This window comes from Stegastes partitus, unplaced genomic scaffold (genome assembly GCF_000690725.1).
Source record: "Stegastes partitus isolate 25-593 unplaced genomic scaffold, Stegastes_partitus-1.0.2 Scaffold506, whole genome shotgun sequence".
In the NCBI taxonomy this organism is placed as follows: Eukaryota; Metazoa; Chordata; class Actinopteri; family Pomacentridae; genus Stegastes; species Stegastes partitus.
In genome coordinates, this window is record NW_007578237.1 from 14,491 (window position 1) to 26,413 (window position 11,923).

The 11,923-nt window shown below is 47.1% G+C and overlaps 1 protein-coding gene across 1 annotated transcript in view; it reads right to left on the minus strand.

The window, feature by feature from the left end:
* tbc1d16 (TBC1 domain family, member 16) overlaps positions 1-9,837 on the minus strand; it is a 19,272-nt gene extending 9,435 nt beyond the window's left edge. The window contains exons 1-7 of the mRNA XM_008287538.1: positions 9,657-9,837; positions 8,749-8,911; positions 7,733-8,044; positions 2,011-2,205; positions 1,784-1,931; positions 1,491-1,655; positions 854-1,002 (exon numbers count right to left, since the gene is read on the minus strand). Of these exons, the coding sequence (XP_008285760.1) occupies positions 854-1,002; positions 1,491-1,655; positions 1,784-1,931; positions 2,011-2,205; positions 7,733-8,044; positions 8,749-8,911; positions 9,657-9,837 (1,313 nt within the window). The remainder of the gene's footprint in view (positions 1-853; positions 1,003-1,490; positions 1,656-1,783; positions 1,932-2,010; positions 2,206-7,732; positions 8,045-8,748; positions 8,912-9,656) is intronic.
* Between the last annotated feature and the right edge of the window lie 2,086 nt (positions 9,838-11,923).

Consider the following 11,923-nt stretch of genomic DNA (forward strand, 5'->3'; position numbering starts at 1 on the left):
GAGATATATTGAATATATTTAACTCTTCAAATATTCATCTTCCGTGTCACTTTCCCTCAGTCTGGTCAGTTTGTTCACACATCAGCAGTCTTTGGTCAGTCGAGTCGTTCTACAGCTGCTCAACGTCTGCCTTCACCTGCTCGGTTATCACAGCTAAGAGAAGGACAGGAGGTGAGGAGGCGAGGAACCGAAGCGCAGACGTGTTTCCTTGCTCCTAATGATCAACCAGTGGCCCTGGAGGCTGCTCTGGTCGAAGGATCTTTGAAGGAATCCGCACCAGAGTCAGAACAAGGACTCTAATTGCCCGACTTCAATAAGACCTTCTGATGTAGTCCAAATGTTAATAGGCCATACAGATGAAACCTGTCCAATTATCACATTCATTACAGACGGAGCGGCGGAACGTGTGAAAATATGTGCACACTTAACCTTTTGATGGTAGGATGGAGACAAATAAAGACTCTGTGCTGACGTGTGCATACCGATGCTGCCTTTTTTCCCCTCCTGACGAGAGAGTATGATCTGATAAGCATTGACATGTTTTTTTCCCTCCAGAGACCTTTTATGTCGCGCTCAGCACCTCCCCTTAACACTTCCCTGATTGAGCCTATTGATTGCTCAGCGCCCGTGATGAATGAGAAGCCACAATAGGCTCACATATGGTTTAATGTTTGACTGAGTGGGCGTTTGGCGGCCGCGTGACGTTTTATCTGCTGCTTTACGGGGTCAGGAGCTGTCAGACTTTAAAATGATTCCTATAAAGGATTGTGTGGCCCACATGTCACCAGCTGAGGGGCATTCTTTCTATTTCAGTACAACATTATGTTTTAGATTTGCGGCTGCGGCGGCCCACCTCCTCTGCTGGACGTCGTGGTAGTGGGTGCGCTTCTGCAGCCTCCAGGCCTCCCTCTCCTGGGACGTGGAGTCGTAGCTGTAGTAGTGCAGCAGGAAGGGCCACACCTCGCCACGGATGGACGGGTCGATGCCACCGAAGAAGATGGCCTGGGCGAAGAGAGGGAGGCGAACAAACAGCGGTGAACACAACGGCAGCATTCGGAGGGCAAACTGTGGGCACCCGGCCGATAACGGATGGCTCGGCCCACACTTATCAACCTGCTGAACTACAGCAGATGTATGAGTTCAAAAGTGCTGCAGAACGCTCCAAAAACGAAACCTCCTGAAAAAACAAACCCTGTAAATCACAATGCTCTTCTGTTTTTGCATCTGCTCAGTTACTGAGGAAACTGCCGCTGAGTCATTTCAGCAGAATCGTAAACCTCAAATCGAGTCAATCCCAACGAACTGAAATGACTCACGGGGGGACATTGGCCATCATTATTTACAGAAAGGAAGCTGATTAAAACTGAAACTCACTCAGTGTGGGTTTGACTTTCACAATGACTTTCAGGGGAAAATGAAGGGAAACTTGACTGATGTATTCATTTTCCTGATCGATCCCTCAGGATTATAAAAACCTGTTCACACGCTACCTTGCGTAGCTTATACTCCTCCTCCACCTGTCCGCTGTGGTTCAGGTGACGTAGCCAGGTGGTGACGTCCAGCCTCCGGTACAGCCTCTCCTCCGGGTGGGTCTCAGCCGACGGCAGGGTGGGCCTCTGGATGGAAAACTGCATGCAGGACTTCTCATCCGACACCTGAAAGCAGAGATTCAGGCTGAAAATGTTGGCATAGAACTGAAATTTTACGAAAAGGTGGGCGAGAAAAGCTGAAAAATACTTTCTTTCCCAATAAAACTGGACGCCAAAGTGGACTGTAACCCGACCTGGTCCTTAAGCTGAGTTTCTCTGCAGCACTTCCACTGCTGGAAGACCTCCGCCAGCTTGTCCAGGCCAGCATGATGGAAGTGGAGGATCTTATATTGGCTCTCTCTGCTGGCTATCACCAGCTGGCCGCTAGTGCACGCCTCGTCACTGCAACAAGGCAACGAAACGTCAAGAACATGGCAGCAAACAGCCGACGGCCTTGCGAGGCAAAGTGACCCCTGCTGACCTGAAGAAGAGCCTCAGTGACCTCATGTGACCCAGGTCCACCCTGAAGACGCCGCAGAGCTGCTCCAGAGCCAGAACCTTCTGCTGCTCCTCCCATCGCATGCCCTGCGACTGGCCGCCGCTCTCCGAGGGGGCGTGGCTGTCCAGGCTGGAGGCGGAGCTCACCGAGTGGTTCATGGGCTCCTCACACAGCTCCCTGACAAAAACAAACATCTCGTTATTAAGATAAAAGAATTATTATTATTATCTCTTCTGCATCTTCCTCCCGTTCTTTAATGTGCAACATTCAGAATAAATATCCTGCAGACACGACGGGTGTTCAGTCCGCTGATCGCTGTGCAGCTCAGCTCGGCCTGTTGTTTGGTGTCTCAGTGTGCTTCCGCCAAGAGGCTGAGAATAGGAGGAATGCATGGAGGCTTGTGAGGACACACACACACACACACACACACACACACACACACACAAAGAAATGTGTACACACACAAATCACACTGTCTGCCGTCCAATTTCCCCTGTCATTCCCCAACGGCGAGCATGTTGTTCCCGGCACTGAAACCTGAGCTCTGCTGCGAGAGGAGACATGTAAGAACACACACTATAAACATGTATATGTGCAGCTAAACACACATGTGGAAACACAGAAACAGACCAAACCATGCATGTGGTCAACAGCTACACACATCCAGTTGTAAAAATCACACGTTCTCTCTCTCACACACACATAAACACACGAGTGAATGGACCATAACTAATGACCAAAATGCACCCTCCGACACGTCTCCACACATGCTAACGCTGAGAAACAGACCAGCGCTAAACCCGCTGACATTTGAGAAGCAGGCGTCTAAATGAAGCTGTTTTCTTGCTACTTGCTATAAAACACACTTAAGAATTCATTCAGTTTGAAAATTTAGGCAATAATATCCATAAAAATAAAAAAAAGAAGCCTAAGGGTATGTTTTCTCCTTCTGGGTTTAATGCATGTGTGAATTTAAGAGGAACCTACTTTGTATTTGCACCTATTTTACAGGCAAACACAGGAGGCTGGTGGACGATGAGGGAGGTGGGCTTGGTCTAATCTCTGGCACCCTGAATCAATCATGTCTGGCTAATCATTTCCCTGTTAGCAGATGGGAAAATAACAAGGCTGATCAATCCAAGCTGCACAGTTTCCTTATGCTATCTGGTGATTTACTGCTCTCTGTCTCATGTATCACGCCACAAACCAGACTGTGGAAGACTGAGCGGCACAGAGCTCTGTTAAGGGCGTTCGTCAACCTGAAATATGGAGCCGCTCTTTTCAAGGACTACCTTTTACGTAACTCCACTGACTGTCCAGCTGAGGGTGTTCCCAGGCGTACGAGCTCACACACAGCCATCATTTCCTTCATTCTTTCCCGCGTGCTTAAAGCATGCATGCAAAAATGTTTTTGCATATTTTGCCGCACGGACAGAAGGCTGAAAAAACAACAAACAGCAGAGCGAGAAAGCACGTGTGACTTGTGACATTTAAGCTCAGATCGATGCCCGTGTGCACCGCAGCAACACGCAATTAGCAAGAAGCCGGATTCTGTTCATGTACGCAGGCAGCAGCCAGAAACTGCACCGTGATGTAAACAAGCTGTTTTGACGGGCTGCTGGAGCCAGAGCGTCCCACCAGGCCAAGGTGACAGCAAACTGCCCTGAGGCCCTTCAAAACACTCCTCTGCACATACAGGAGGTTTTACCCGAGAGAGCAAAGTGCTGCCTGGTCACCCTGAGAACCAGAGAACCAGGACCGAGTGCTGCAGGCCTCAGAGGTCCTTCAGCGAATCCCTGGAGGGAGCTGGGAGCAGAGGGGTGGGCGCTGCCGGCACACGCTGGAAAATGGTCAGCACAGGAAACTAGCAGCTGATGCTAGCTTTGTTTTAAACCTATACGTCATGTAAACACTCTGAAATCCCAAAACAGCACACATTCAAGGGAGATGAACTCTTTTCCAGAGTCACACAAGCTGTATTCAACCTGCTTTAGTTCTATGTGTAGAACAATAAAACAGCTTGAAGGGGATCGATGCTGTTTGTTGGCTCTGTAACAGAACAAGAAAGCAGAAATAAAAGTTTGGTTCATTGACTGCTTTTGTTTGATCTCAGTATAACAGGAAAAAATGTGACCTCAACTGGGACATTAAATATACCTAACCAAAAAAAATCACTCTGTCTTAAGGCCGAAGCCACGGTTCTGATATAATCACACGCTGACACCAGTGAAGCCTGAAGAAGGCAGCAGACACTGACGGCTCCATAAACTACAGTTAAACTTTAAGAAGCTTCACAGAGTTACTGTGGATTTAAACACTAGGATATCTCTAGAAAGTTGTTTCTGCTGCTGACCAGAGTCAGACAAGACGTATTAAATCCACTTTAATTCAATTTTGTAGAACAATAAAGCAGCTCTGAGGGGGTCGGTGCTTATTGTTAGCACTTTAACAGAACACAAACAGGGAAAAAAGACTATTTCTGCTGCTAAAAGTGCTTTTAGATTACAAACAAGCTTAAACATAACAAGGAAAAACCATGAAACACAACTGGGAGATCAAATATATGGAAGCAGTGCAGCATTTGCAAGAAAATAGAATCAGTCTTTTTAAAGCCAAACACACTGGAAACCAGTGTTCTGATATAATCACACGCTGAAACGACACCAGTGAAGCCTGGAGAAGGCAGCAGACACTGACGGTTCCATAAACTACAGTTAAACTTTAAAGAAACTTGTTAAGGAGCTTGACAGAGGTTGCTGTGGATTTCTTTCTTTTCTTTTTGCCCCTCGCTCTCTCCCACCACTCTCCTCTTTCTGCCCCTTTTCAATCCGCCCTCGCTCTCCCATACGCGGTTCTTTCTCTTTGAATGATTCCAAGTGACATGTTTCCAGTTCCTGGCCCCTTAACAGTGTCAATTAAAGCAAGAGAGAGAGAAAGAGAGATTGAGTGGGTTCCAGGGTTTTGGCTGCTGCTCCGCTCTCTTCAGCGCTCTAATCCGGAGAGCTGACATTCAGCCCAGCACAACAACCCTGGGAGCACTGGGAATCAAAGGGCTTCACACAGACTTTAGGAAGGGAAGGGGCAGAGGGAGGGGGCAGATATTTGAGAGGTGGGCAGCAGCGAAAGATACAAAATTGAGAGAATGAGCGAGAAGGAAAAGATGAGAAAGGATGGGCGAAGACTCCAACAGAAGACGAAGAAGGAGGGAAAGGAAATGAGAGGCACTGGGAGCTGAAGGGAGCCCAGAGTGGAGGGACAGAGTAAAGGTTAGAAGCTGTGAAGCCCAGAGCGCTGCCAAGTCACACACTGACTGCACTTACAGCAAGCTGGGCTCTGAGAAGCTGCTCAAAAACGCACACACTGACTCTCCCTCGCTTTCTCTGACACAGGCTCACATTCTGGGCAGCATGTCAGGCCGAATAGCTGCGCGAGGAAACGGCCACGGAGGGAATCGTAAAGTCTGCGAGGTCTCTGTCCAGATGGCTCCTCCTGATTAGAGGACGGTCCGAGGAGGCGTCAAGGTTTTCAGGATTTACTGCATTTTGTGCCATCTGTGACATCCCACAGAGTGACAACATCTCAGGGCCCCTGTTGAAGTCATCTACCTGCCCTCTCTCCCTGGAGACCTGCAGGAGCTGTGCAGGAAGCCACCCTGTGGCCTCAGGCTGAAAACCAGCCCACATGCCATCAATTCTTTTCTTTTTGGCTCCACCTTCTGGCAGCTCGGTGCAACTGAAAACACACCTGGTGGATCAGAGTGCAGACCCGTCCAGCACATCTGGGTCAGAGGAGCTTTTACAGCTCGTCAGTCAGAGTTTATAATGAAATATAATCCGTCACATTTGTCAGATGATGCAATCAAACGTCATGATCAAACTACAGGAAAGCCACTTTCACACATTTCTTATTTCTATTAATAAGAGTTTGAATAAGAAAAAGAAGCTAACAGACGAAAAGCTGCCTGCTTCCAGAAGGTCGGATGATTCTGTACACGAGGGGTCAAGACGGCTCGTTTACTTCCTGATCTTTGACTTCATGTGAGTGTCATTAATGTGGTGATGGGAAGTGAATGGTGCACCAATAATCAATAATAATCTGGTTCTATTGTGACCTGTGATAATAAACATAAATAAATAGAAATAAATGCATGTTGTGAATGGTTTCCTCAGAATAAAGGTAGATCATCACCAAGTCTCCAGAATTCATCTGTGACATTTAATATTTTAATTATATTAAAAAGTCGTTGCTGTCTTGTTACAGAAGGCCAACGTCTCCCTCCGTCAGACAAACTCTGGACAAGTCTCTGTCAAAAGTAACACAAAATAATATTTTCCACCAGAAACTACTTTTTAAAGCAGCTTCAGAATTTACACACTAACGAACACGTCTGCAGGATGTTTAACCGCAGTGTGTAAATAAAAGCACCTTCACAGTAACAAATGTAAAGTCACTATTGTGGCCATTTGTCCGTATGATTCTTATCTACTCTGAAGCAGACAGAATTATTCGTGCTGATTTTCTGTTTTCTCTGCATTTGGCTGCTTTCATTTACAAACAGTGATGTATTACTAATGACTTGACGCATTCTTATTTATCTCTGCAGAAAGTCATTTGTTGTACGACTTGTTCCACTACGTTTGCATCATCACCTTAAATGCAAAGTCACAGAACTTCCATCCATCAACATGCATTAAGCTGCATAAAGCCACGTATCAGCTTGTCCTGATACCAAAGGACAGACGTGAGGTTTTCCTTTTATGGTCTGTAATACAGTAAAACTGCAAAATCAGCAGCAAAGCTGATAAAAACAGGAGAATGCTACGATGACATCAAGGTTTGGTTGCATGTCTGAGAGAATCAAAGTGGCAGGAACTCGTCAAAATAAAAGTCAGAACTCTAACTGATGAGGAAACAAAGGCAATGTGATTCTTGAATTCAGGAACAGTAGTATGGTACATTACTGCACTACAGACAAATTCATTTAAATGTATTTAATTAGTTGCAAAGCAAACACATTAAGTTGAGCAGCACCAGAAGCTGTGACTGTTTTTACTTCTTTTCCAGACACGATGGTGCAGAGCTGCTTCCTGCATCAAATGCTTTCATACTTGAATCAAAGCAGCAGAAAGAAATTGAGCAGAAAGCACAACGAACCCTCAAACAGGACGTACTGGGATGTAAACAAGGCCCAAGCAAGAAGATGAAGCTGCAAACTACAGGACCGGATCAGTGTGGCTTCAGCTGCACCAGAAATAATGCAGTGATAGTCTGATAGTCATCCATCCATCCATCCATCCATCCATCCATCCATCCATCGCACTGCTTCATCCTCACTAGGGTGGTGGGGGGCAGCTGACTCAGGGTGAAGGCAGGTTCACCTGGACAGGTAACCAGTCTATCACAGGGCTACACTTAGAGACAGACAACCAAGCACACTCACATTCACACCTACGGACAATTTACAATCACCAATTAACCTCAGCATGTTTGTGGACTGTGGGAGGAAGCCGGAGAACCCGGGTTGTACATCCCTCACAAAAGCAAACAGACATGAAATGAGCTGAGAAAGTGCAACAAACATCCCTGTCAGCAGCTTGTCTCTTCAGCTTCAGGAGCCTGAAGCATCCCAAGTAGTGAAGTTATGAATGAGGACAACATAAAGCGCTGAACTCTGTTGTGTTTAATTCATGAAGCCTCCACCGACCTGCTCTCGTTGTCCAGGAACACGGAGCCACTGCTCTCACAGAGAGCCTCGCTGACAGGCGACAGGCAGAACGGCGAGGAGAAGGTGTCCGAGTCCGAGCCCATGGTGCTGTCCCGGCTCACCTCGTCTGACAGCTCGCAGGAGCCCTCGTCGCCCTCCTCCCCGGCCAATGGCGGCTGCTGATGCTGCTGCGAGGACGGATCGGCGCCGGCCTCCACCGCCAGGCCGTGGCTCTCTGCAGAGGCGCTGCTGGTGATGTTCCTGTCGTCGTCCTCGTCTTCCTCCTGGGCTGCTGGGGGACGAGAGTGGGGTCTGGGAGGAGGAAGGGCAGCTTTAAAACACCACCAGCATGACGGACAATAACACTGGTACTGGACATGTTTTACATCTTTGTCTCACTCTGGTTTCTATGGTGTAGCTGCAGGTTTCTCCTCATTTGAAGTTGCATTTTTTAGACACGTTGGTCCTCTTGACATAAGATAACAGTGGGATTCAGCCAAAGACAGAACATTTTATAATAATAATCAGAACACCAGCAGCTCCTAAACAACCCTGCAGCACATCCAAGCTGTCTGCAGGAGAACCTTCAGACTAACGAAGAGAATTATCCTCCATGACAGCTAAAACTCACATCTACACAATCATATCGGTTTCATTTGCAGTTTGACTTTGTGTAGTTTCCGTGTCATGTCTCTTTCATTTCATGTGCAATATGTGATGTGCAATATTTCCTATTTCCATTTCTCGGGTGCAGCATCTCATTATCCAGTGAGACATTACTTATTACCTCAGTATCACTGCCAGCATTACTTTTTCCTGTTTTGTTCTAGTTTTATTTTAACTTATTTTATTTATTACTGCATCCTACTTATAACTTGTTGCTTTCCCACTTTTAAAGCACTGCATTTACTTTTCTAAAGCAATATTTGGCCCTAGAATTTCCTTTGGGATAAGTAAAGTTTCATCTCCTCAGCGTCGAGACATTTTTCAGGCTCTCTCTGAACGTCTCTTCGTACCGTCGGCCTCGGCGGCGGGTGTTCCTGCGCACAGGGGAGCTCTCCGGAGTGATGTAGCGCAGCGCCTCCTCGTCCTGCCTCTGGATGCGGGAGTTGGGCACCCAGGTCAGGATCAGGGTGGTTCCCAGGCTCTCGTCCTTCTCCATGTGCACACACAGGTAGCCTGCAGGGGGCGACAGAGCGGCGGTTATGCTAGAAGTGATTATGTGTTGAGGATAATCTGGTAACATGAGAGGAAATGTCAAAACTTTTTGCTGCTGCAACTTTAAGACAAACGTGTAATCTGAGACATGAAACGGTGACGACGGAGAGAAACCTGACAGCTGACCTTGAGAGACACAAACAGAGAATCACAGAAGAGATGAAATATTAAGGAAGTGCTGCAAAGATGAAAAAAATGCAAACCAGCAACCTGGTGGCAGACGTGGAAGCACTATAAAGCCTGAATGAAGCTGACTGGTGGTTTGCAGCTGTAAACATGTGTTTTAAAGAACTGGAGCTACATTTTCTCTTTGATTTTTGCCTCTTTTTGTTTTTGCAAAACGTGAACTCACTCTGTTGCTCATTTACAGAAAGAGGCTTAAATTAAACTTTGGACTATCTCCATCTGCTTCCAAGTTTGTTATAATTATTAAACTGATCTTTTACTTTGCTTTGGTCCTTTTAAAGCCTTTTGTTTGTGTCTTTTTGTGCTTTCTGTATATCCTGTCCAAAAGCTTTTTGTGTCTAGTGTGAGGTAGAAAGATTCTCCATAAACCTTCTGGTTGGAATTCAGCATTCTGCACATAACAAAGATCGTGTTTATGGGTAGAGAGCTGCTGGCGAATTGTGCTGCTGTTTCTACACTACGAACCTGTACAAATACAGAGAATAATTTATAACTCCAGCTGGTCTGGGTGCAGCCTGACCTGGGTGGTGCTCGGCCAGGCCGGGCAGCGGCTCCGCCGGGTGCACGCAAACATTGTTTTTGGAGAAGATGATCTCTCCGTCCAGACCCGATCGTAGCGACGAGCCCCCCGCCCCGGGATTAAAGGTCAGGAGGTCGGAGGCCTTGGAGGAGGCACGACGCAGGAGCCGACCCAGAGACATCTCCTCAGGAACCAGGACCCTGAGCCCATCCTCTGGAGACGGAGAGCAGAAACATACTGTGTGAGAGCATTAAGAAGCTGACTGACCACTCTGAGGACGGTGTGATGCCCCACCGGGCTGCATGCATCCTCTTGCCCTCCTCTGTCACATGTGTGTCTGCTGCAGTGTCCTTACTGCAGCGCTCAGCCCCGCCGGCCCCTCTGCTCGCGCTACTTGTTCAGCATTTCTCTGCTCCACATTTTCTTTGCCGAGCACCTGCAGCTGCTAACACAGTCCCAGCGTCTCCCAACACTGTACCGGTGTGTAACCAAACGCGTCCCACCTTTTGCAAACAACACACACACTAGTTTGTGTACACACACACACACAAAGGCAAACACACTTCCCTCCATCCGTGTGAAATTCCGAGCAGTTATCAGAAGCCAACAGATGCCACCAGCATCAGCGCTGAACTGGGATCAGCGAGTGGCAGCAGCACCGTTTGACTTCAGAAAGAAAAGCTTTGTGTGATGAGACAAACTTGTCAAGCTTCAAGTAAAGCAGCTCGTGTGATGCTGAGCTCACCTTTCAGGCTGCAAGAAAACTAAAGGCACACTTTGTGTTTGTTAATCGACCCACTGACTCTTTTCTTCCCTCATGTATCGTCTTCGTCTTCGGATCCCCTTCATGTGTGTAACCTTATCTTGTCGGCTGAACACTCGGACATGCTCTCCGTGTGAGGAATGTTCCCTCCTTTTTCCTCACAGGCCATGTTTACCTCTGCCTGATTGAGCAGCACCCCACTTCCTGATGCCAGGCTCCAGACGGGAAGTCTGCTGGCACCAAACCCAGGCGTGACCTCGGAGCGAAGACGTACCGAGGGGCTCCGCTTGGCTTACATTTAGAAAGTGGAAGCGTGGGTGTTTGGTTTTTCCGTCACAGACTTACCACTGGCACAGAACATCTTGTAAGAAGTGGCTGCAGATGTCAGCTATCTGGGGCGACTCGTCGTTTTTCGCTCAGCAGATTAATCAGTTCGTTCAACATATGACAGGAAAACGTGCTGATACGTCCACCACAAGCTTCCACATGTTGTCTCGTTTTGTCTAAAATTCAAAGAACTGAAAACAATAATTACCTCAAACTAAATCAGTGATTTCTTAGAAATAAAAGAGTTGAGTTCACTTGATTTATGACCAATAATTCAACAGAAAGAACTCAGTTATTATAGACCAGACCTGAGCGATGCTCTTTTTTTGGGGGGGGCTTTTTGTCTCTATTTGATAGTGCAGTCAAGAGAGAGACTGGAAAGTGGGGAGAAGAACGGGGAAGGACCTGCAGAAAAGGGCCATGAGTGGGATTCAAACTCGTGACCTCTGCATTGGGGACTGCAGCCCTGCACATGGGAGTCCAGCTCCACCAGGCGCCCTGGTTCTCATTTGTATAGAGTGAAAAGCTCCAATATCATCCATCAGCTGACATTATTTATATATGTATTTATGTTGGAGGCATTTGAGAAGGAAAACTTTTCAGGAATGTTTCGGACTCGTCAGCGGTTTGCCGTGAAGACGCCGGCTGCTCGGCTGTGACTCTGCTACATGTGCTGCAGACAGTGTTGGACAAAACTCGGATGTCACCACTTCTAAATTAGCTCAACTGTCACACACACACGTGGACCAAATAGTTGGTACCGGTCGGTTAATGAAAGGAAAACCCACAACGGTCACAGAAATAACTTGAATCTGACAAAATAATAATAAATAAAAATTCTATGAAAGTTAACCAATGGAAATCAGACGTTGGTTTTGAACCGTGGTTCAACAGAACTATTTAAAGAATAAACTCATGAAGCCGGCCTGGACTAACATGATGGTACCTTCACTTAACATGTTGTTGCTCAACCTTTTGAGGCGATCGCTGCAATCAGACGGTTTCTGTAGCTGTCAGTGAGACTTGTGCTGCTCTCAGCAGGTGTTCTGGTCCACTCCTCATGAGCACACTGATCCAGGTGTCTCAGGTTCTCCAGACGCCATGTTCCAGCTCCTTCCACAGATGTCCAATAGGATCTAGATCAGGGCTCATAGAAGCCACTTCAGAACAGTCCAGT